General features: G+C 35.1%; 1 protein-coding gene across 3 annotated transcripts in view; it reads right to left on the bottom strand.

Annotated features, from left to right (window-relative positions):
* LOC104898462 (ABC transporter G family member 39) overlaps window positions 1–25,438 on the bottom strand; it is a 38,054-nt gene extending 12,616 nt beyond the window's left edge. Inside the window, exons 1-12 of one of the 3 annotated variants that reach the window (XM_010685548.4) lie at window positions 25,176–25,438; window positions 22,541–22,661; window positions 20,434–20,522; window positions 10,778–10,865; window positions 9,082–9,375; window positions 8,886–8,976; window positions 7,530–8,427; window positions 6,604–6,764; window positions 6,416–6,519; window positions 6,162–6,327; window positions 5,720–5,937; window positions 4,233–4,565 (exon numbers count right to left, since the gene is read on the bottom strand). In XM_010685548.4, coding sequence (XP_010683850.2) covers window positions 4,233–4,565; window positions 5,720–5,937; window positions 6,162–6,327; window positions 6,416–6,519; window positions 6,604–6,764; window positions 7,530–8,427; window positions 8,886–8,976; window positions 9,082–9,375; window positions 10,778–10,865; window positions 20,434–20,522; window positions 22,541–22,661; window positions 25,176–25,402 — 2,790 coding nt within the window. In that variant the 5' untranslated portion in view covers window positions 25,403–25,438. The remainder of the gene's footprint in view (window positions 1–4,232; window positions 4,566–5,719; window positions 5,938–6,161; window positions 6,328–6,415; window positions 6,520–6,603; window positions 6,765–7,529; window positions 8,428–8,885; window positions 8,977–9,081; window positions 9,376–10,777; window positions 10,866–20,433; window positions 20,523–22,540; window positions 22,662–25,175) is intronic. The other 2 variants (XM_048648448.2, XM_048648449.2) reach the window with 2 other exon arrangements.
* Between the last annotated feature and the right edge of the window lie 1,529 nt (window positions 25,439–26,967).

Consider the following 26,967-nt stretch of genomic DNA (forward strand, 5'->3'; position numbering starts at 1 on the left):
CACAACCTGGTGATCCCACCTTGACAGTAGATCCTATGACTCCTAGTGAACCTGTCATTGTGGTAGATCTAAGGTCAGAAGCTCTTGTTACCCTAGTAGCTTCTCCTATGCAGAATAAAGACCCTGAAGAAGAAGAAGAAGTTTGGAAGGTTGTTACCAGGGAAACGAAAGATAAAGGTAAGCAAGCTCAGACAGTAAAGGCTGTGAACTATGTTCAGCAAAGTGGGAAAGACTCAGGCAAACCTAGGGGGCGCTAAGGGGCCAAACCCTTATCTGTCTTAATGAATGTCACAACTTGGAATGTCAGAGGGATGAATGATCCCTACAAAATAAAAGAAATTAAGCATTTTCTGAAGTTGGAGAAGGTTTCTGTGTGTGGGTTGCTTGAAACAAGAGTTACAGTCCATAATGTTGCTAAAATACAAAAAAAAAATGGTGATGAGTGGACTTGGTGCTGTAACTATTCTTTCTCACCTAGAGGAAGAATTTGGTTTGGCTGGAAACCTGGTGAAGTTAAAGTGCAGATATTTAAACAAGCTGAGCAATTAATAGCTTGTAAGATCTCTAACCTTGAAGGCAATATGGAGTTCCTACTTATAGTGGTGTATGGTTTACACACTATAAATGATAGGAGAGAGCTATGGGAGGGATTATTGGAAGTGCTGAATAACAACAATGATCCTGTGATGATAATAGGAGACTATAATGCTGTTCTACACTCAAATGATAGAATTAATGGAAATCCAGTTAGTGAAGTTGAAACTAAGGATTTTGAAAACTTCATGAATGATGCTAGTCTGCTGGAAGCTCCAACTACAGGAGTATTCTATTCTTGGAATAACAAAGGGGAAGGGCAGGATCGAATTGCAAGTAGAATTGATAAAGCCCTTGTAAATGCTGAATGGATAGACAAATTCACTGATGTGGTGGTTCACTATAGAGCTAATGGTGTTTCTGACCATAGTCCTCTAGTGTTTAATATGGATGGGCAAACAGTTACAGGAGGAAGACCTTTTAGATTCTTGAACAGCCTTTGTGATCATGCCAATTTTGAGGAAGTTGTTAAGGAAGCTTGGTGTAGTGTGAATGATGAGTTTAAAATGAAGAGTATCTGGCTAAAGTTGAAAAAAGTGAAGCAAGCTCTGAAGCAGCTTCATAAACCTCAAGCCCATGCCTACATCAAAATTGAAGAGCTGAGAAGGAAGCTCTCTGAAGTGCAAAGTCAAGCTGATATTCACTCTAATACTTCAGCTCAGCAAGATGAGAATAATTATGAAGAGTAAATTAGATACTGGTCCAATATTGAAGAAAGTATCCTCAGGCAAAAATCTCGGATTAACTGGTTGAGGCAGGGGGATGCTAACACAAAATTTTTCTTTGCGGCCATCAAAACAAGGAAAGCAAAGAATAAGATAGCTCAGATTCAGAATGATCAAGGGGAAACTCTCACAAAGCCAGCTGATATTCAGGAAGAAATTGTTGGTTTTTTCAAGGATCTATTGGGCACCAGTAGGGATGAGGTTAATGGAATTGATATTCCAATGATGAGAAAGGGTAATAAGTTGAGTAGACAGGCTTGTGATAGCCTTATTGCAAGAGTCTCCAATGATGAAATAGATAAAGCCTTGCATAGTATTGATGATGGGAAAGCACCAGGAATTGATGGGTTTAATTCTGTCTTCTTCAAGAGATGCTGGTCTTTCATAAAAGAGGATATGTATCTTGCTGTTAAGGAATTCTTTCAAAGAGCTTCTAATATGGCCAGTAAACACACAGTGAACTTTGATTCCAAAGAAGGCCAATGTCACTCAGGCTAAAGACTATAGGCCAATTGCCTGTTGCACAGTAGTGTATAAAATCATTTCCAAGATTTTGACACAAAGGCTGGGTAAAGTTATTAATGAAGTGGTGAATCCAGCACAATGAGGCTTCATCCCTGGTAGACACATTGTTGACAACATCCTACTTGCCACTGAGCTGATCAAGGGTTACAGTAGGAAGCATTTGTCTCCCAGATGTGTAATAAAGGTTGATATCAAGAAAGCCTATGACTCAGTGGAATGGTGCTTTCTGGAACAAATGTTAACTGAGTTGGGTTTCCCTCCTCCTTTCATCAATTGGACTATGGCTTGTGTGAGAGGGGTTAGCTATTCTATTTTGTTAAATGGAATACATGCTATACCTTTTCCTGCTAAGAAGGGAGTGAGACAAGGGGATCCACTTTCCCCTTTCTTATTTGCCCTTAGCATGGAATATCTGAGTAGAAGTTTGGAGGAGCTACATCATATTCCAGACTTCAACTTTCATCCTAAATGTGAAAAAATAAAGCTCACTCATATGATGTTTGCAGATGATCTGCTTTTATTTGCTAGAGCTGACCATAGTTCCATCATAAAGGTTATGAATGCTTTTCAGAAGTTCTCTACAGCCTCAGGGCTTGAAGCTAGTGTTGAAAAAAGTAATATCTACATAGCAGGGGTAGCTGATGAGGAAAAGAGTGCCTTAGCTGAGCTTATCCATATGCCTTTGGGGCTGTTGCCATTCAAGTATCTAGGGGTCCCACTGACCTCAAAAAAGCTAAGCTATAATCAATGCAAGCCACTAGTGGAGAAGATAACTGATAGGGCTCAAGGATGGATTGCAAACTTACTCTCTTATGCAGGTAGACTACAGCTTGTTAGGTCTATTCTGAGCAGCATGCAAAACTATTGGGGTCATATCTTTCCTCTCCCCAAAAAATTAATCAAGGCAGTTGAAGGTGTCTGCAGGAGATTTCTTTGGACAGGGGCTGTTGGTCCTTCAAAAAAAGCTCCAGTAGCTTGGGAGACTATGTTTAACACTAAAAATGAAGGGGGTTGGAATCTGGTGGACATGAAACTTTGGAACATAGCAGCTCTTATGAAATTGCTTTGGGCTATCTCTTTTAAAAGAGAGAAATTATGGGTGCGGTGGATTCATGCATACTATATTAAAAGGCAAACTCCTGATACTGTTGCTATAAGCAACAATATTTCATGGATTCTGAAAAAAGTAATGGCAACTAGAGATAAAGTGATGGAACTTGGAGGTTGGCAGTCAATGGTGGTTAATGATGCTTTCAGCATTCATAAAGCTTATCTGAGTTTGAAATCAGATCATGGGAGAGTTCCTTGGAGAAGGGTGATTAAAAATAACAAAGCTTCATCTCGTAGTATTTTCATCCTTTGGCTTGCAGCTCATCAAAGGCTTGCTACAGCAGATCGAATTCTGAAGTAGAATATTCAGTGTAACCCTGTGTGCAGGCTGTGTAACTCTGAAAATGAAACCATAGAGCACCTATTCTTTGGTTGTTCTTATACCAGTACAGTGTGGAGTCAAACTCTAACAGCTATTAACATTCATAGAAGAGGGTTAAGCTTCTCTTATGAGATCCAAGAAGTTTGCAGGAAGGCTCATAGTAACTCTAGAAGAGCTAGAATTTATGTCATGATGTTTACAGAAGCAGTTTATTTGCTGTGGATGCAGAGGAACCAAAAGGTTTTCAACAACATGCTTCAACCCCCTGAGAGAGTTAGCAAAGATATCATCTTTCGAGTTGCTGCAAGATGTAATGATGAAGATAGGAAGTTGTTAGTCTCCTAGTGCTAAGAGTTGTTTTATGGTTGTGCTCCCCTTTGTTCAGCTTGTTGCTGTTTTCGCGGGGGTTGTAATTTTGACTCTTAACCATTTTTTTGGTTTTCAATAAAAACTTTGAATTGCCAAAAAAAAAAGAGTTAAGTCAGTGAGTAGAGGCTTCGGAGTAGAAGCAAGAGAGAGGAGAGTTCCAGTAATCAGAGGGGATTACCTTGGGAACTTGAGTTCGAGAGGAACTTGAGTTGTAGAGTGTTATTGTAATAGAGTCATTGCAATAATAAAGTTTTTGAGGTTTTCACTTCTTGATTAGTGTCAAGAAGTTTCCTCAATTTTATATTTCTCTGCCTCTTATATCACTGTTCCTTTGTAGTTTTATAATTCCGCAAGAAACTTTGCCAAAAGTTACAAAGTACAATTCACCCCCCCCCCTTTGTACGTGTTCCATTGAAGTATCATATATGTCACGCTAGCTCTAGTACCATGTTAAAGAACCAACTCAATCAAAAGTTTAAGATGATGTTTAAAGTATGAGGAGTAGTTTTATACTGATCAAGTTGAATAGAACATACTATAAACGTTATCATATTCGTAAACTGCGTTCATAAAGGCATGCAACTAACCGTTCGTGTTTTTTGATCGATGTTTGAGGGCAAACGAAGCCAGGCAGAGTATAGAAGGGATTCATAGATAGTGAGATGCGGTGAATGGATGTCAATCTGTTCACAGTAACCACTTATCCTTGCAAAAGTAGTCTGATTCTTCGGGTGACCAGATACACTAATGCTACCTTCAATATATCCTCGAGTCTTTTTTCCTGCGAGCACGTCGATTAATGTGGTTTTTCCCGCGCCAGTTACACCTACCAATGCTGTTAGTATTCCAGGCCTAAAAGCGCCGCTCACATCTCGTAGTAATCGCAAGCGATCTCCTTCATAACCCAAACTTTTCATCTCCTGTGTTGCAGAGAAAGTGAGGTATTTAATTAAATTACACCTACACATGCACATATATGAGAATAAGACATAATTCATCATATGTTGTTTTCATTTAGTTCCTATTTCCTTCGTCCCTTATTTTTTGCCTCATCTGTTGACTGTTGTATTGCAGTGTGAGACAAATCCTAACCAATGTTAATTTTGCGTCACAAAGATGACTTTTTTGCTTGCATTTTGTAGATTTCTTGCTTAGGATGATATAAAACGCCTTTGGATTATTGTTTCCGCCACAAAATTTACCACTTTTCCGATATTTTTAGGGTTTTGTTCATATTATTTAGAGTTTTATGCGTTAATTAAAGGAAAAGTGTATGGGTTTATAAAAGTCTAGAATTAATTATTTGCAAGATTATGGTGTAAACTCATGAATTAGGGTTATATATAACGTCTTTACAATCGGGAAACAAAAGTATGACTTTTGTTGGATTTTGTCTTAAAATTTGTATCATATGTCAAGGATACCTTGTAAATTTTAAAGTTGGCAATGATACCTAGTAAATTTGACTAAATTTTAAGGGAATGGGGAACCTTGTGAAAAATCCTACATATTACCAGGAATCTAAGAACATATCACATGATAATGTTTTTTTTTTCTTATGCCAATTTACAGTCAAAGTTTATCCTTACTTAATTAGCAAAAAAAATAAAATTAAAATCAATGTTAAAGATGTTGAACCCCCCAAAAAGTAAATAGGATAAACAATAAGGGACGAATGAAATACTCCATAAACCAATATGCTAGGTGTAATTTAGCATGTATTATTCCCCTTTAAAATTTAACTATATGCTTCATGTACAGAGTGCGCGATACTCCTATATTATGACATGAAATTAATTATAACCTTCAAGCAAAATAGATAGGACGAAGAACATATATAGCTTAATTATGATAAACTGGCCGGATACATTTATTTACATTTGAGCATGTATTGTAGGAACATGCAAGCACACAAAGCCACATACAGATGTTACTATACACGGCAAGATTCTAGCAATTCCAGACAAGATAGGTGAATGGTACCAAGCAACAATATAATCTTCGAAACAAATTGTTACCTAAATCAAAACAACAACCTAGAAGAACACATTGAAATTAAAGATGAGGAAATTACCGATGGGGTGTCCACATAGTAATTTATATGGTTGAATGCTATTGAAAGAGGACGGAAAGCCAAGATCATTCCTCGATTAGCTTTCATCATAACTGAATTGTTAGACATTGGTTCATTTGGTATGACAAAATTTGTGCTATCCAATTCCTCCCCAAAAGATGTCATGTGCAATGGAACTTCGCCGTGGTTTTGTGCTATAGCTTTTGATTGAATAAGAGCTGAAACCGGTAACAAATATATAGGAAAAGCATTAAGAGTTGTCTTCTATGTGATTTCGCAATGTCAAAAAAAAATCAGAAAGACTACATCTCTAAACGTTAAATAAGAATAGTGCCCTAACACCAGGTGAAGTTATACTGCCATAAAAACTCGTTATATCATGCATTTAGTATCTAGCCATTCTCAAAGTAAACATAAAAATACAAAAATTGGGTAATCTTACGATTTAAGTATCTCAATGCCACAACATATATGAGGTTGGAGAGAAAAGAAAATCCCGTTAGAGCTCCGATACTTATCCAAAACCATTGTGGTTCCGTGAAAAGGTCTCTTGATGTAAGGATGACTTTACCAATAGTTGGTTCTTTGAATCTAAGGTCTTCATTTGGCTGTAATTATAAAACGAAATATTATTAGCAATTTAAAACATGATCAACATTAGAGATGTAATTATGAAAATCAAGTATAGAGATGTACAATGTTCCATCTTTTGTCAAGAAATTCATTAATAATCAAAGCATGTTGTCCATACATCATGGGGGAGAGATAGTAGGCCCATATCATCCAAGGGCTAACATCACCTAGAGGAAGAAAATCGTACATCACTTTAGAACTAATTTCTAAAGACTTTAATGTATAAATTTGGAATTATGATAAAAACGTACCTTTTGCAATGATAAAACCACTGAGGACAAAAAAGAACAATAATAGAATCATACAAATTGTAGTAGCAATCACAATGGTTCTTCCCAAGGCACTAATAGAGCGAAAGAATGACAAAGCCATTTGATGAATAGAGAAGTAAGCAAGCCACTGAGAAAAGAACCTGATACAATGACGTAAACAAAGTTCCATGAAGAAATAACCAACCGAAGTAAAAGACGCTTAAGTAAACTACCTAGAAAGTAAACAAGATAATACATCCGTAACTTCAACAACTAATTGAGATTGAAAAATCACACCCACAAAATACAGGAATTACTGAGTCATGTAGGTTTGTTCTCTTCACCGAAATGTTATGGAACTAAAAGTTTTTAACTATTTAAAAATACCTTTTGCTAATTAAACTAATATCTACTGATTCCATGTTGTATACCTTATAAGTAGTTACAGACTTACAGTTTGTACTGTTTAAAACAAGAATTTACTAAATAAAACTGGTTTATATTTAATAGAACTAATTAAAATTGATTTTCACTACTCCCTCCATCCAGAAAGATCTAAACATTTATTGGGACACGTAGTTTAAAATGATAAATTGTAATGCGATCATTAAATATTATTTTATTTAAAAAATAGATGTGATAGGAGTTGGTGGAGTATTTTTTATTAGATGAGCGAGAAAGTAAATTAATAAAAGTAGAGTTTGAGCCAAAGGAATATAAACACAATAATGTAATAACAGTGAGACCATGCTAAAAATGAAAGTCTTTAAACTAATTTGGGACAACCATAAAAGGAAATTGTTCAGACTATTCTGGAACGAAGGGAGTACAAGATGGGATTATTTTTACAAGTTAAAGAGGACAAGGTTGTTTGTAGTCATATTTCCATTATATTGAGGATCATGTATTCAAGCACTAGGCCATACCTGCTAGCACCCGGAGCATATCCAATGGTGTAATATGTAAGAATAGTCCATAATGCTGATTCAAAGCATGACACAGGAATACGAAGCACCCAAATTGGTAGAGCATAAGCCCATGTAGGGTAAAATAAGGAATCCCTTTGCCTATAGAAAGTGGGGAGCCCCATAACTGTTATTGTAGTTTCTGCCATTCCATTCAACACAAAGTTTGACATGCTCATAAATATAGCTGATAAGTACTTCATACCATCTTCCACAGTCTCATGGTGCATTGTTGTCCTGAAGAACGCGGTCATGGTAACTATTGACAATATTACTACATGTACACTTTTAAAGATGTAAAAGAAAGAATTCCGCTTCATTAGCAACCATTCCCTTGAGAAACATGCCTTGAGTAGTTCCTTATTAGAGATACTATAATTATCTTTTGCCAAAGCTAAAGGGTGAGTTTTAGCTTTAAGATAAGGAACTCTGAGCTCAGATGCAAGCTTTTCTCCAACTTCAAATGTTTCGAAAGCTTGAACGAGTTCAGGGACCGAAACATATGTGTAAATTTGGTCCTTGGACCAGTATTGTCTTTGGTCCTTTCTAGAGGTTACTTCTTGAAGAAAATTTGCAACTTCTTTCCTTTTTGGACATTTGAAGCCAACAAATTCAAAGAAGTCAAGGACATAGTCACGTGGACCTTGGTACACAATTTCACCTTCTGAGAGGAGGATAATATCGTCGAAGAGTTCATATACTTGAGGAGTAGGTTGCAACAAAGAGATAACTGTTGTCATGTCCATTGTGTGAACCAATTCACTTATGTACTTGCATATATGGAACGTCGTTGCACTATCCAACCCAGTGGATATTTCATCCATCATAAGAACTTTTGCAGGTCCGACCAAAACTTCACCTGTATTTAATGTAAATGAAAAAGAAAAAAAGTGGCAAGTATTAATCACCAGAGCTTTATTTGTATTAGAGTAATATTGTAGGTAAAAGAATAGAAGAGACTTTTTGTTAGTCTTAGGTCTGTATTGTAAACAATATATATTAAATGTCAAGGTAAACCTAATAAGGTTAACATAATTATTCTCCACACTTGTACATGATGGTGGTAGGCGGCGGGCGGCGGGCGGCGGGCGGAAGGCCAGTGGAAGAAAAAATAGTTGATTTAACCTAGGCTTTCATACCATGTACAAGTGTGGAAAATAATTGTGTTATTAACCAGATTAGGCTAACCCTGACATTTAATATATATAGTGTTTACAATACAGACCTAAGACTAGCAAACGTCCCTTCTATCCTTTTACATACAATATTACTCTAATAATTTGCAATTGGAGAGTAATTGGTTGGCTGAAAAATTACCAATAGTAAGACGCTTTATTTCACCGCCAGAAATGCCTCGTCTCATATCATCACCCACAATGGTATTAGCACATATGTCTAAGCCAAGTATCTATCAAAGCTAAATAAATAAAATGTCAACTAATTCTGTAGTATTGTACTCCAAGTTTGGTGAGTTTGTAAATGATTTACAATGTAAGTAGAGAAAATCACTAACCTTGAGTACATATTCAATCACAAGGCTTGTTTCATGAGTACTATTTAGAGCTACTCCCTTCATATAAGCATCGATTTCGGGATCTGGCTTAATTCCTGCTTGTTTTTCACGTTCTAAGAGTTGTTCTAGTAGCTCATACTTAGTCCCTACCCCTAAGCATCGACTTGCAAAATCTAGTGTCTCTCGTACTGTCATCTCTCCATGGTGAAGATTATTTTGACTAACATATGCACACGTCTTCTTAATAACAAATTCATTCAGCTCATGGCCACAATATGTGATATTTCCAGTTACCTATTTACAAATCAAAAACATTATGATGAAAGATTAGCAAATTAACAAAAAAGATGCAAAACATTCGATAATCATTGTAAAATGATTAGGAAAGTCAAATTTTTTAGATTGACAACAATCATTATGTTGAACCCAATATTTTTTTTGTACACATTTGAGTTGTTTCTCATTGGAGACAAAGGAGAGAAAGTGTACCGTACCACATTATAAGCTAGAGAAGCTATTGTCATTTGGTTTTAGTATGAATTTTCCTTAGGCTTGTAAGTGAATGAACTCTTCTCCCCACTAAATTACCTAGTTTCATTTTCATTTCTATCAAATTTATCACATCCTTTCATGCTAATGAAACCAACATTTCTCCGCCCACCCAAGTTACATGAGATGTCTTGTTAGAATGTCCATCATAACGAACTTATTCATGAAAATAGTTCTTCTTGACTTTTAATTTGCTTACTAGGTGACGCAGTCGGAAACTATGGAGATTAGCAAGCACTAATCTCGAATTAAGAACAAGCAGATTCACAAGCGATGAATCTGTAAAAACTCCGGAATCCACCAGAAAGAGTATAAACTCTAAGATATTATTAAAAGTCCAAAAACTGCCTCCAAACATTGACATAATAATGTTTAAATACGTTAAGCAAAACCCTAAAACGAAATTAAGGAAATAATTAAATTCAGAAATAATTAAAAAGCTGATTTCGGGTCCGTTTAAGGCCCGAAATCAGCTTTTTAATTATTTCCGAATTTAATTATTTCCTTAATTTCGTTTTAGGGTTTTGCTTAACGTATTTAAACATTATTAGGTCAATGTTTGGAGGCAGTTTTTGGACTTTTAATAATATCCTAGAGTTTATACTCTTTTTGGTGGATTCCGGACGGAGTTTTTACAGATTCATCGCTTGTGAATCTGCTTGTTCTTAATTCGAGATTAGTGCTTGCTAATCTCCATAGTTTTCGACTGCGTCACTAGGAGTACTACTTAGTAGCTCATCAAGGTGTAGGCTCCAATCAAAAAAAATTAGTGTAGATTTCAATAATGATGAAATTACTATAAAAAAATTGTCCTAATTTTTGTTTTTCTTGAGATAAAAAAAGATAGGCAAAACAATGTCATCGCTTTTCTTTTTTGAGATGAAAGAGATAGGCTAAACAAATGTTCCGCATCAATTTTGTATAATATGTGGATATATGGTCTTTTCTCATGAGTTGAACATATAAACTGCTTCTGGCAATAATTATAGTACTTCCTTTATTTTCTTTTGTTATTTCTATTTAAAATCTTTTTTTTAGAAAAAATTGATTAAAGTAGGGAACATTTTCAAAAACAGTGGGAATAGTATAAATTGCAATTGTTTTACTGATCATTTAAAATAATAATCATATAAGTGCGAGAATGTACCTTTACATCACTTTCATCAAGCTTTCCTGCAAGAGCTAATAACAGTGTTGTTTTTCCTGAACTAGGAGGCCCCAAAAGCAATGTCATCCTACCAATTAGCACATCACAACATAATATCAAGTAAACCAGAAAATATTGTCTAGATCTTCCTCAAATTCATGTCAAAATCAAATGATACGTTAATTTTAAGGGAAATATTCTCAGGTATCCCTGAGCTTTGACGTAATTCTCAAATTACCCCTTAGATTTGGGAAATTCCCCAGATACCCTCGAACTTTGACTTTTTGTGCTCAAAATGTCCTTACTATTGACGGAACCTATCTCTTTTTCCTCTCCATCTTCATCTTCTTCATCTCTTCTCCCACAATCCTCCATTAATGACACCTTAAACCTTCAATTTTCTCCCTCTCCTTCCACCTACATGCTTATATCTCTCCTTCCCATCTTCATCTTCTTCATCTCTCTTCGTGCTCATGTCTCCCATCAATCCTTCTTCAACCCCCCTCTTAAACCCCTCTTCTCTATCTTCTTCATCTCTCTCTCCTAAACTTCACATACCGTTTAACTTCATTCCTCGTTGTTTTCATAATATCATTCAAGCACAAACCCAGAAAACCCAACTCCCCAACATCGAGAAGAAGAAAATATAACCTACGCCAATTTTCTATGACTAGTAAAGATTCTAGTGAGAGATTCTCTCTCCTCTCTCTAGAACCAATGGAACAGTAACTCCATTGTTACTCTGATAAAATTTTCATAGAATTCTACGCGCCATGGCTAGGAAATCTAATAAGAAAAGTCAGAGCAGTAATGAAAGCAAGGGGAAGGTTAAAGCAAGAGGTCCATCATCGGATTCTCAAGCTTTACGAACAAAATCGATGGATGAAATAATGGTAATTGAGGCTCTCAATTTTGGATTAGGGATTGGTGAAACCTTAACTCCAAAATCTTCAATTCAGCATTTGCAAATTCAATCGGAGATTAGACATACTATTAATGAATGGCTTCAATCCATTCATGACAGGTCTTGGAACTCGGCTCAACCAGAACATGGAGGAGGAGAAAGACGATCGGGTACTACCTATCTTGCAACCATGTACTGATGTAGATGATGTTAATCAGAATGAATTGATTGCAAATATTGAACAACCTGTGATACTTGGAATTAGCAATGTAAATGATGATGAGTCCATGAATAGACCTGAACAAGTTCATATTGAGATGGAGGATATTATAGAAGAGCTCAATTACTGGAGCTCATATTTGAGCTGTTACATTGTGGGAGCTAATCCACCAATACAGGTTATGGAAGGATTTATACGTATGTAGGATCTGGAGGCAGTATGGAGTGGATAAGGTTGCGTTAGTTAAGAGGGGAGTGTTCTTGGTAAGGCTTAAGGCCATGGATTCTAGAGATAAAATTCTGGAGGGACACTACTTCTTTGATAACAAGCCAGTTATAGTGAAAGCATGGACTGAGGATATGGATATGGAGAAGGAAGATCTGAAAACACTAGCAGTATGGGTGTAATTGAAGCTGCACTTAAAATATTAGGGTGAGAAATCATTACATAAGATTGTGGCTCAATTAGGAGAACCAATCAAGAGGGATGATGCAACTAGGAACAAAGACAAGATCAAGTATGCTAAAGTCCTAGGGGAAGTCAAAATTGACCAACAATTTTCTGATGTTGTTCAATTCTAAAATGAGCATGGTGAGTTGATAGAGGTACTTGTAAACATTTGAATGGAGACCAATCAAATGTCAACACTGGAAGGGCATGGGCCATAGTCTCCAGCACTGTAGAATCATGAAACGAAAACAAGTTTGGGTTCCTAAGATTACTTCTAGGCCAATAGAGATGAAGAAGGTGAGAGAAGTACAACAAGAATTGATGGTTGTAGCAGAGCAGAAGGGGAAGTCAGTGTTAGCAGTAAACAAAAAGAAGTAACACCGGAGGTTGATCAAGAAGGTTTCCAGAGAGCTTTTAGACCTATAAGGGCCAGGACATCATTGAATGCACAGACAAGCACTAGGAACTTGTTCCAAGTGTTAAATGATGATGAATTACAGATAGAGAAAGCAAATGAAGCTTTGATGGAAGATGAGCAAGGAGAAGGGGATCGGAACCTCCTCCTGTAATTGATGGATAAGATCTTATGCTGAAATGTAAGAGGCATCAACAATAGCCAGAAGAAAAAAGATGTATGTAATTATATACAGAAGTTATCTGCTGGTATTGTTTGTCTCTTAGAAACCAAGGTTAAGCCAGTAAACCTTGGAGGCCTTTATCAAAGAGTATTTCAAAGTTGGTGTTTCACGACTAACTCTTGTTATCATTCTGGAGGTAGAATAATTCTAGCTTGGAAGCCTGGCAGTTTTCATATTAATGTGTTATATGGAACAAGCCAGCTGATACATTCCTTTATTAAACCAGTACATGGAAGTAATGGATTTCATTGTTCTTTCATATATGGTCTTAATGAAAGGGAAAGAGGAAAGAATTATGGGAGCACTTGAAGCAGATCTCTGCAAGTTCTCCATGGTTGATATGTGGAGATTTTAACTATGTGATGAACACATATGAGAGAATAGGGTCATTAAGTTAGGGTAAGTGAAATGAGGGATATGAAGAGTTGTATGGTGCAGTGTGGTTTACAAGATATAAAGAGTTTTGGGAACTTTTATACTTGGAATAATAAGAAACAAGGGGATGCTAGGGTATTCTCAAAATTGGATAGAATGCTAGCAAACTCTACATGGCAAGATTTGTTTCCTTCAGCTGAAGCTACTTTTCATAATGAGGGTGAATTTGACCACTCACCAGTAGTCTTATTAGTGTATCCTGATGTCATAGATGGTAAGAGGCCATTCAAATATTTTCCAATGTGGAAGCAATCTCCACAATTTGAGAATAGAGTCAGGGCAACATGGAACCTAGAAGTTCAGGGTACCAAAATGTTTAAGGTGGTGCAGAATTAAAAGCAGTGAAGCAATCTTTGAAAAAGTTGAATAAAAGGGCTTTAATGATATACAGGCTGCAGAAATGAAGGCTAAAAGGGAGATGATAGAAGCTCAAAGAAGGATGCATGATAATCCTGGAAATTTACAGCTTGCTCAAGAAGAACTTATAGCTGTGAGAGAATATCGAGTAAAAATCAAGCATACATTGCTTTTTTGTCTCAGAAAGCAAAGAGTGCCTGGATTAAGGAAGGAGATGAAAATAATTCCTTGTTTCATCAAAGCATCAAAGAAAGGAAGCTGAGGAATCAGGTGTATGGTATAGTTGATGATGTGGGTAACTGGCAAGACACGCATGAAGGTGTCACTAATGGCTTCCTTAACTACTATGAGTCACTCTTGAGTAAAGATCATAGTAGTAGGATCCCTATAGATAGCCATCTAGTGCAAGAGGGACCCGTGATCACACAAGCACACAGGGAGATGTTAAATAATGCACCTTATACTGTGGAAGAAGTGAAGGTTGCATTCAAATCAATACCAGGTTGCAAGGCTCTAGGAGCAGATGGCTTTGGTGCATGTTTTTACAAAGATGCTTGGACAATAGTAGGTGATGAAGTAATACAAGTTGTTTTAGATACATTGCAAGGAGGCAGTATCTTAAAACAGTTAAATCACACAATAATCACTTTAGTTCCTAAAACTAAATGCCGTCATAATGTGACTAAGTTCAGGCCTATAGCCTGTTGTAATACAATTTATAAATGTATTACAAAGGTTATTTGTGGGAGATTGAGGCAAATTCTACCCGAGCTTATTATGCAAAACCAAAGTGGTTTTGTGTTTGGGAGATACATAGTGCATAATATCATGGTTCTGCAAGATCTTGTCAAGCATTATGGAAGGAAGCAAGCACGGTCAAGTTGTATATTGAAGATTGGTTTACAGAAAGCCTATGACACAATTAGCTGGGATTTCTTGAAGGAAATGCTCACTGCCTTAGGCTTCCCTGCAACATTCATAAAGATGATAAAGTCTTGTGTAACAACACCAACATTCTCAATCATGCTTAATGGAACCATGAGAGGGTTTTTAAAATCATCCAGGGGCCTGAGAGAGGGTGACCCAAGGTCACCTTTACTTTTTGTGCTATGTATGGAGTATTTGTCAAGAATCTTGACAAAATTGAGTGATTTGGAGCAGTTCAAATTTCATCCTAGGTGTAAGGAAATGAGGTTAACTCATCTTTGCTTTGCAGATGACCTCATACTTTGTTGCAAGGGTGAATTTGTATCCATCTACCTAATGTTAAGAGCTTTTAAATTATTTTCGAAGTCATCTAGTTTACAGGCCAATACACATAAATTTGCTATGTATACATGGGGTATGGATCCTACTGAAAAGCAAAGAGCAACAAAGATATCAGTTTATTTTGCACAAGAGAACCTTCCATTCAAGTACCTAGGGGTGTCTATCAGTGCCAGGAGAATATCTGCTGCATAATATGAAGTCCTTATAGAGAAGATGACAGGGAGAATCAAGATATGGAGCTCAAGGAATCTCTCATATACAGCCAGAGTACAACTCATCAATTCAGTACTTCTTAGCTTGCGCATGTATTGGGCCCATGTATTCTTATTACCAAAGAAAATATTGCAAGAAATATGTAGCATCTGCAGATTTTTTTTTATGGAGTGGACAGTACTATTGTCAAAAACAGGCTCTGTGGCTTGGGATTCATTGTGTAAACCGAAATCAGCAGGTGGTTTGGGCTTCAGAAATGTTATGCTATGGAATATAGCATTTGTAGGCAAATATGTATATGCAGTTGCTATAAAAGCAAGATAGTGTTTGGCTGAAATGGATCCACTCAGTGTACTTGAAAGATGGAAATTGGTGGGCCTGTGCACCTAAAATAAGTGCTAGTTGGTATTGGAAGAAGGTTTGCAATATTAAAGAAAGACTCAAACTAATATACACTGAACATGAGATGAGACAAATGACAACATACTCTGTCAAGGCAGATTATGAGAAGCTTTATGGTGAATTAAATGATGTTACATAGATGGTGCAGTTTGGAATAGACTTGGAGTTCCTAAACATCATTTCATAACATGGCTAGCTGTGCAAGGGAGATTACAGACAACATTAAGATTGGCTAGGTGTGGTATTAGCGCAACTGATCAATGTCAGATATGTGTTAATGCACCTAAACTTCATCAACATCTATTTTTTAACTGTCCTTACAATGAAGCTTGTCTGAAGCAGATTATGGCCTCGTTGAATCTATGCTGTCCAACAGAGGAATTGCAGCGCATCATAAGAAGAGTAAAGTTGAGCAGGAGGACTAAATTTCAGAGAAATTTTATACTAGCTAGCTTAAGTGCCTTAACCTATGTAATCTGGAGTTGTAGGAACTCAGCATACTGGAATCAATATATACCAAGGATAGAAATGAGTCTTAAACAGGTTAAAGATCTCACTAGAGCACATGTAATGGATGTATTACCTAACAAAATTTACGACTGATTACAACTGAATTGTAAAGTTGTGAATTGTTCCTAGAGACTTTGATGGTCTGTTTTCCCTTTTAGGCTAGTCCAACCTAGTTGGTTTGCCTTCCTTTAAGGGGTTTAGGTTGTAATTGTGGTTTCATTAATCTAGTCACTTACTTAGCAAAAAAAAAAATTTATGTGACTACATCCATGAAAATGGTGTGTAAAACCCATTTCTAAAACCCAGAAATCCTCATGACAGCTTCAACAATAAGAACAACAACAATAATCATCATTAATTTGAGGAAAATTCACAAGGAGAGAGAATTAACTTCACATAAAAAATAGGAGAAATTCACAAGATGAAGATGAGAAGGAGAGATGGAGGCATGTAGGTGGAAGGAGAGGGAGAAAATTGAATGTTTAAGGTGTCATTAATGGAGGATTGTCAGAGAAGAGATGAAGAAGATGAAAATGGAGAAGCAAAAGAGAAAGAACCCCTGGCGACGTCAGAGTTCTGTCAATAGTAAGGCAATTTTGAGCACAAAGTCAAAGTTTGGGGGTATATGGGAAATTTCCCAAATGTGAAGGGTAGTTTGAGAATTACGTCAAACCTCAGGGGTACCTGAGGAAAATTTCCCTAATTTTAACCTCAAAACTATTCACTTCTAAATAACTGACAAAGTCTTAGATAAAAGCCCACATGGACCATTATTTACTTTAGGTCAATTGAAAAAGGATCTCATGTATGAAGGTCAGTGTTGAAACTATGATAAATAATGTACAATACATGTGAGTGTGGAATGTTGATAAAGAAGATATATGTATTCACTTTATAATGCAAATGGACTATTCTCTTTATTACCATATGATTTTCGGGTGAAATAGATTTTGTCTCCTTATGATGGACACGACCTAAGCACATATTTAACAAAACTATTACACCATAATCAACAGTATAACAACCTATCTACGTAAAATCAAAAATCAAGACGGTCCAGATATTCTTCTACCTCCCTTTCTCTCTTCTCCCTTCCCCTTCCATTTCTCTCTCATCCTTATCTGCCATTAAGGGTGTGCACCAGAATCTGAAGACTCTGTGGACTAGGTCCGGAGCGGAAAATTTCGGCCCAGTCTGGACTTTTTCTTTATATTATTTATTTTAACCTCTTTTGGCACTCTACCTTTATCAATAAAGGCTACAACGTTCTCTCTCCTCCAATAAGGGTTGTGTACTGGTCCGAATTCTTCTGGTTCGGTCCAGGTCTGGACCAAAAACATTAGGTTTGGTCCAGGTCCAGACCTGTTTGGACCTATTTATCTTTAAAAAAACGAAAAAACCATGATTAATCCATGAACGCAATTCACAACTTGAAGAATAGGGCAAAAATCGAAAAAGAGAACAGATTAAGGGGAGAAAAATTGAAAATCCCGATAACTTATTAGTGAGAAGGGAGTGGATCAGCACTTGTGATCGATGTCATGCTGGCGTCGTGGTCATGGGTGGTGTGCCGGCGTCGACGTGAGATTAAGGCGGAAGAAAATGGCGAGAATTGAAAATGTCAGTAAGTTATCGGTGCGAAGGGAGTGGATAGGCACTGTTGGTCGACGTCATGTCGGTGTTGTGGCCATGAGAATGCCGGCGCTGGCGTTAGATTAAGGGGGAAGAAGGGAGGTGACAGAAAGGAACGACTAGTTAGGAGTTCTTATGAATGAGAGGAAGGGTTAGAAACTAACATATTTAGATATTTACTGGGGGAAGGGAAAAAAAATACTAAGATTCAAGGTTTCTAGTCCGGATCAGAATTTTCCGAATTTGGACCGGACCAGACCGAAAATCCGAAATCCTCATTTTCCACGGACCGAACCACAAATTCGGAATCCTCATTTTCTACTGAACGAAGACCGGACCGGAATCATTTGGTCCAGTCTGGTCCGATCCAAATTATGTTCCAGTGTGATCCAAATTCCGGTCCGACGCTACTCTTTGTACAGCCCTACCTCCAATAACAAATATCCCACCAACTTCTATCGCATCTAATTTTATTAATCAAATAACATTTGATAACCACACTACACATTATCACCTTAAACTACGTGACCGGACAAGTGTTCATATCTTTCTAAGACAGATATAATATTAATTTGTGTAATAATGATAAGGTGTATAAAGAGTTTGACAAATTACTCCTTTCGTTTCCTAAAGATCTTCCCTCTTTCCGTTTAAGTGTGTTTCCAAAAGATCTTCCCTCTTTTACTTTATTCCTTATTTGGAATTTTTTTTCCCTTTTTACCCTCTCATGTCCCTACCATATGGTCCACCATTACATTATTACCTTCAATTTTACTCCATTTTTCTCTCCTACTTTAACCCATTTTTATTTGTTTATTTATCGTAACCCCTTTCTCTCCTACTTTACGCACACCACACAAATGAATCCTCCTTGGTATCTGTAGGAACAGTAACAAGGAAGATCTTTAGGAAATGGAGGAAGTATAAAATAGGGAAAATGATACAAGTTTGCTATAAAAATGACATATAAGTTAGTATTAATGATATCATTTTTCTTACATATGATGTCATTTTTCTTACAAATGATATCAATTTGCGAAATAATGATAATAAGGTATATAAAGAATTAACAAATAATAATGAAATAAGAAAAAAAGACACAAGTTTGCTTTAAAAGTAACATAAAAGTGAGTAATATTTATATCGTTTCTCTTATAAATGATATAGATTTGTGTAATAATGATAACGTATATAAAAACTTGGCAAATAATGATGAAATGAGGGAATATTATACATGTTTGCTGAAAAATGACATTATATTGAGTAATAATGATATCGTTTCTCTTATAAATGTTATAAGGTACTCCCTTCGTTTTCCTCTGTTGTTGTTCATGTATTACATTGGGAAATTTCATTTGTTGTTCCTGTCGTGAATCTATATATAGTGTAATTTTCTTACTTAATCCTCATTGATTTTAGGATGCAATAAATCTGTTCACAATATTCAATAGTCATCTTTTACTCTTTTATCCCTCAAAATTTTGTATTATTGACTATCTAACATAAACAGACTTGCAGGCCAGGGCTAGAATCTTTTTTCTTAATCAATTTTATTTTATTCAAAACAGTGCAATGTTACCTATTTTTTAAGTTGCATTGGTTTCTTCCCCGATTTCAAATAGGAACAAAAAAAAAAGGAGGGAGTATATAATTAAAGACTTGAAAAATAATGTAATATAGGGGAAATTGATACAATTGTGTTGAAATATGACATAAAAGTCAATAATAGTGATATGTAATATGCTAATAATGACATGGAGGAATTTTATAAATGACATGAAATAAGTTTAAAGATAAAGGAGCTCCAAATTGATATGAAATATACCAATAATCAAATAGAGTTTTTTAATGACATAAAACAAGCTTTAAAATGACATGAAAGTACTCCAAAATGATATGAAATACACCAAAAATGACATGAAAGAGTTTTACAATGATATGAAACAATTATATTAGTTTGCACGTGTTAGATGTTATTAAAAAATAAGTTTTGGTGTAACATATTACAACCAAGATACACTCATATATTAATAAAGCATGCATCATTGACTTTTTACTCTATTTTGATACTAACTCTTATCAAATTTAATTACTAATATGTAAAGACAAATGTCATTATTAATTGTTATTGGGTAAATCTCAATGTATATTTTCAAAATATTATTTTCCTAAAAAAAACTTAATAATATATAGTTATAAATATTAGTGTTTAAAATTGTGAATTGACAAGTGTCTCTACTCAATATAACACATCTATAAAAAAAATAAAGGAAAGTCTATACCTTGTCAATTCTCTCTCTCTACCATTCTCTCTCTATCACAAATAAAGGTATACAGTAAATTTTGTATGCAAAAATAATTTCATGATTTTTAAGTTTAGGTAGTTGTTTGGTTGGCTGAAATGGAAAAATTAAAGGTAATGAAAATTCTTAAGAAATTGAAATTCTCGCAAAACGTGGGACTCTTAATTCATGGGAATTACAAATTGATCAAACACATTAATCCATTTCGTAGAAATTACGAAAGGAAAATAACTTTTTAGAAAATGTAACTTCCCTTAATAATTAAATTCTCATATAAGTCATATGTACCAAACGATCACTTATTTACTTGGTTATCTTTTTACCTGGAGGGTCTTAGTATGCCACTAACATTGTGAAGTATCTTTACTTTCCTCTTCTTTGATGAGGCAAGTCCTGCCACCCTAAGAATCGTCTGTCATAATCAAATGACAACATATGAATTAAGGTCTAATTCAATGAAAAACCCCAAAAATATTTCTTATTTCTCAATGTAGTAATATTTATATTTTTTTTTAATTATACCATTTTGATTTTGGCAATATTTATCAATCAACTTTATTAAGCTATCTCGCATCATTATATAACAAAAACATAGCCAACTGAGGTCTTTTAGATTTCTCTCAATGCAATAATTTTCATATATCAATTTTTTATAATTTTACTCACAACCAATTATAGATATCAACGTTCAAAGAAACATCTCCACAAACTTTAAAATGAAACGATGCACTTAAAAAGGATAGTCAAATGCAGCCTATGTAAAAGTAAGGAAATAGGGAAGCAATTTGAAATATTTTGTAATTGGGAGTTTTTTTAGCGACACGGTTTGATTTACACCATTCGACTTTAATGATCTGAAGGCTTATATTAGTTCTTAATTCTCAGATGAATTGAGCAGGGTAAATCTTTTATTTATGCTAACAAACAACCATGTATTTATAAATCGACCAGTAGTACAATAAACAATGTTGTGAGGCCACAAAGAGTATCCATTAATTCCTTAGCATGCTATGCATGCCTTATCAGCCAATGTGTTGGTATTTCCGACATGCTAGTAGCCTTGTAGGGGTTAGCCCTTGAGCTGACTTAATAATTTCCTAATAAAAAAAAAGTATCTGTTAATCTATTTATGTTCATCTATTTTTCTATTTCTTTGAAATGACTAGCAACTTGTACATTCCACGATATAAATAGGTATAAATGTTTATTTAGATAATAACATTTTTTTTATCTAGAAAATGGTTTTCCTACAAGTAAGCAAAATTCTTAGTTTTGGTACTACATGTGTGTATGAAAAAACTGAACCATCTAAAAGTTGGTACTATGGTACAAACCTTACTACCTTAGTTATGAGAAAATTATTGAATCATGTAAGATCAAGTTAACGTGTAAAGCATGTATTATGGGACATGATCCTCTCCAACTAACTATTCAAAGAGAGAAAAATAAGAATTACTTCTTGTCCAATATGGGAATTTTGGATATTTCTTGATCGAGTGTATCTATATGGAGATATTTTTGAAAAGTTTTTGTTGGAAGTAGAGATGGCCACTGGTACGTACTAGGCAGGCCAATTTGTGGGTCCTAGCGGGTCGGGATGAGATTTCATAGCCCAGAACTCGGACCATAAGATTTACGATTTAGACGGGCTGATTCACAGGCTGAAAAATCTTGACCTACACTAGTCTGCTACCGATTTTCACGATTCGGAAATCGATTCTGACAGTTCTTGAGCCTAGCGGGCTGGACCGAAATGGCGGTCTAACATCATAAAGTTTTTTTTTTTTTCAAAACTATTGAATCATTCAAATTATTCTTTATTGTCACGCACACTAAATTTTAAAATTAATTACAATATATGTAATTATTAATATTAATGAATAAATTCATTAATTTTGAATTTTTTTTAATTATAATATATGCAATTTGATTAAAAATATATAATTTGGTTGAATAATTACTTGGGTTGGGTTGGTCCGGTTCATAGGCCATGCTGGACTGATTTTGTGGACCGACCATCGCGATTTTAATAGCGGGATTTCGTGGGCTGGGCTCAAAAAATTCGGCCCACGATCCACCCACCAATTTCACGGTTCGAGGCGGGCTACACAGGCTTTTGGTGGGCTCGACCCACGCGACACACGAGGTAGGTTGGGCTAGATTGGCTCAAACTGTTGGTCATCTAGTTGGAAGAGATACCATTTGGGAGAAAAAGGAAAACGACTCTTCATTATCGCAATCAATTAATTGACATGAGGACCATTATATAGTAAAATATACAATAGAAAGCTCTGTAAACAGTTTTGTTGTTATTGAGTATTTTTTGGATGTAATTTTTTATAATAGCTTAAAGAGAGAATAGTGAAAGATTAGAAAGTCATTAGCATTGGACATGCTCTAATTAAAAAAATAAGTTTTAGAAAATAGTACCTCTATAGAGTTGATGGTAGCATTAAATAAGGTCGGTAGAGCTCTACTTCCGACATGCACGTCACCTTCCACTGATAAATGCTCGTATCGAATTTCAATTTTTGGTAATTCAACGCCCATCCTATATGTACACATGATTACATGATTATATGATCCCATCCAGTAAGTTTATATTGGTAATAAACAGGAGACAGAAGTCACAGAATGTACAATTCGACTGGTGTCGAGCTCGTTTACAGTAAAATTAGTGTGCACCCGGCTTACTTATATAAATCGGGACACACACTATTATAATACATAGAAATCCACTATATCACAAACAAATAAATATATCCTAATCAAAAACAAACAAATAAATATATAAGAGAGAAATGCACTATATCACAAACAAATACTCCCTCCGTTTCATTTTAATCTACACACTTTGACATTTTACACTATTCACAAAGTGCTCTTTGACCCTCGTTTGTGATTTATACGTGAATAAAAACATAGTCATGTGGGATCTTGTTAGATTCGTCTTAGTGTGTATTTTATTAATATGTACTTTTTATAATTTTTACAAATACAAAACTAAAGATATATGTCCTCAAAGTTTTGCATTGGCATGCGTGAAAAGTGTAAGTGTGTAGATTAAAATGAAACAGAGAGAGTACACTATAACACAAAAAAACAATATCACAAATATACACTATAGATAGCTCTTGCAAAAAAAAAAAAAATATTGTAGCATAGAGAAACCACAAAGTCTTATAAAAGACGGTCTCACGTTAGTCTTAACGTGAGACCTGCCAAAATAATCATGTATTGGCGTCTGGCCCAAGCACTACTGGTCTAAGTATTTTTCCTGATATAACTAATATACCTCATCGTTTAACTAATATATACTTCAGCGCTTAACTAATATACCTCAGCGCTTAACTAATATACCTCAGCGTTTAACTAATATACTTCAGCGCTTAACTAATATACCTCAGCGTTTGACTAATATACTTCAGCACTTAACTAATTCATCGATCCAGAAGCAATTTAAGGCTAGCATAACTAATAGGTGCAAGCGCTTAACTAATTCTACTGCTGGTTTGATGCACGTGCGTGATGTCAGCATGACATCAGCGGTCTCACGTTAACACTAACGTGAGACCGTCTCACCAAAGATGGACTCTAGAGAAACACACTATAACGCACTACATCACAACTGACAATATTATCCTAATCTTCCATAACAGGTTCAATTGCATAATTAACTATGTTACTCAGAAACATACTATATCACAAATATATACACTATATCAGGGGAAAAAATAGACTATATCACAAACAAATGCACTATAGCACAAAGAAATACTATCACAAATAAACATATTATAGCACAGAGAAACACAATATATCACACGCAAACATACTATATCAAAACTAACAATATTATACTAATCTTCTATAATAGGTTCAACTGCACTATCAACTATATCACAAAAACTGAAAAACAGAGTAAGACTTGAAGAGAGAGAAAACGAAGTACTTATGAAAGAGAAACTGAAAAGGTAAGGAAATTTGGAAAAAGAAAAAGACAAATTAGTAAAAGTTGTAACCATTACAACCTAAATAAGATCTATTGGGTACACACTAAATTAGTGTGCACCGTGTTCATACGAGTTGTTAATGTAACATTGCTTTGTATCGTTTCCTCTATTAGTGACATAATCAAGTATACTACTCCTAAAGTATAGAGGCCAGGGTAACTTGCACATCTCTTTTCTGTATTAATGCGTGCAATAAGAGAGTATTATTAGAAAAAAGAAAACGTAATAACAAGAGAGTGTTTTCTTTTGGGGAGCCTATTATCTGTGTGTAAAAATATTTGGTTAATATTATTTGTTTAATACAAATGAATGCAAAAGTCCACATTACAAGCTACAAAACTAGGTTTTGGCAACTTCTTTAGCTACTCATAAATATCATTTACCAAAAAAGCTCTTTTGGATGTTAATAAAAACAAGTCAAAATTTAATGAAAAATTCACTTAAAAGTATTACTCCTTCCGTCTCATAATATAGTGATTGTTTCTTTTTTACGCGGTCTCCAAGACGTAACTTTGACTTTTAATATCTTCAATTTCGTATTAATAAAAAAATAAAAGAATTTGATACTATGAAACTACACATTGAGACGAACCTAACAAGATACCACATGAATATGTTTTTTTATATATACAAATTAAATGAGAATATTCGGTTAAAGATTTTAAATTTTAATTCACTAAACATGAAATAGACACTATATTATAGTACCGGGGAAGTATTAACAAACATTCTAATATATTAAGCATATACTCCCTCCGTCCCATAATATAGTGCCTATTTCATTTTTGGTGGTCAAACTTTAAAATCTTTGACCGAATATTCTCATTTGTATATATAAAAAAACATATTCATGTAGGATCTTGTTAGATTCGTCTCAATGTGTAGTTTCATAATATCAACTTTTTATATTTTTTATTAATAAGGAATTGAAGATATTAAAGGTCAAAGTTACGTATTGGAGACCGTGAAAAAAGAAACAAGCACTATATTATGGGACGGAGGGAGTAGAAGAATATTATGGAGTACTCCTACTTAATAAGCAATCAACTCACCGATCAAATCGGTGTCTAAGTCTCTTTAGGATATTGTCATCATCATTATTTCCGACAATCAAATTATGAAACACATCCTTCCCTTCTAATTGGCTCCCCGACTTTTGAACATCAACAGAAGTAATGTTCTCCTTATCATTTACTACTTCTGGCGTATCTTTTACAACCTGCTGTCCTGTTTTGAATGCTCCATGTTTTTCCTTCCAGCTTGGAGATGATTCACTCATTCTTTTTTGTTTCTTTTCAACAGAATTTTATTAGTATAAACGTATAATGTGCTTACTATTTGGTATATATATTGGAGTTTTTGTTAGAGAACTTTAGGAAAGGTCCCGGGGGTAGTTAGAATAATTAAAGTTGGTAATATCTTATTTTCCTTTTTTGGTAATGAAAAATTCAAAATATTACATATTAAATTATTGGTAGGTATTTGTTGTTGGTTAACCCCATTTTGCATTTACTTTTCTGTCTAGTACTTTTCCAAATAAGTTATCAATCTTAAAATTAATGATCCATTTATATATGAAATGTTTTCTGACTACCCAACGAATAAAAAGTTAAAGATATTTTGAGGACCTACAATTTTCATAAAATTCAAGTTTATGGATCTCATCTTTTAATGTTTACAATTTTAAATGAATATAAGTTGCAATTCCGTTAATTTTGAAATCATTGATATTAGATAACAGATTACCACATTGAAAGACTATGAAAAAAATTATTTGATTGTATATTCAACCATTTTTGCAATTAACCAAAAAGAAAAAGAAAGTAAAAAAGAAAGTCTTGTCCGCTAGAGTTGAAAATTCAAAAATTATCTAATTGTATATTGAACAATTTATGTGGTTACATATTTTGTTAGGTGTGATCAATGAGAGAACCGGATATCGCACTCCAAGGCGCGAAAACTACGCTTTCCTATCAGTTTAATTTCGCCCCTCTAGGATCACCAGGTTACCACGAAATAACTAATGAGATACAATGGAGATAACAAAACAAGAACTTGTGTTTAGAGTTTGTGAAGAACACTCAAGAGAAATTAGCAAAGTTTCTCTCAAGCAAAGCAAGAAGTTTAGAGTATAGAAAATCTAATTTTTCTTCTAACCCTCTCCTCATAGGAATCACAAAGGTTATATAGAACATATATCCTTCATAGATTAGAGTGGTTACTTTCATAACCCCCCCTTAATCACTGATTAAGGATCTTTAATCCACTGATTTAAGGATCCTAAAAGTCATTAAAAGGATAACGTACATATCACAATGGTTGAAAAACCATCAAAGCATCTTTTCACGTTCCAAGACCGAAGACACATCGCGACTCGCAAAATAGCTCGCGAGTCGCTAGGCCCAGGTCGCAACCCGCGACACCTGTCGCGACCCGCGACGACCCCCAGGTCGCGACCCGCGACCAGCTTCTGTTTTCCTTGGTTTTCCACGTGACTTTGCAACTTTGTGTACTCTAATCTTTTGCATACTAGACCTCCTCCTCTTCTAGTATATGACCATATGAGAATAAAACCCAATACCCTATAAATGTTCCAACATATTTCACCTTTTTCTCTCTCCTACCTTTTTCCTCCCTTTCCCCCTCCTCCTCTTCCTTCTCCCCCGCATCCACCCTCTCCTCTACACACATCTAACATCCACTCTCTTACTTAAAATATTTATTTTAAAAATAAATATTGAATTACTTAAATAAATAATAAAAAATATGGAGTATTACACTATATTCGAACAATAATAGCCCCTTAAGACATGGTGGGGTAGTAATCCATGTACTATCATGCAT

This window comes from Beta vulgaris, chromosome 7 (genome assembly GCF_026745355.1).
Source record: "Beta vulgaris subsp. vulgaris cultivar EL10 chromosome 7, EL10.2, whole genome shotgun sequence".
Taxonomy (NCBI): domain Eukaryota; kingdom Viridiplantae; phylum Streptophyta; class Magnoliopsida; order Caryophyllales; family Amaranthaceae; genus Beta; species Beta vulgaris.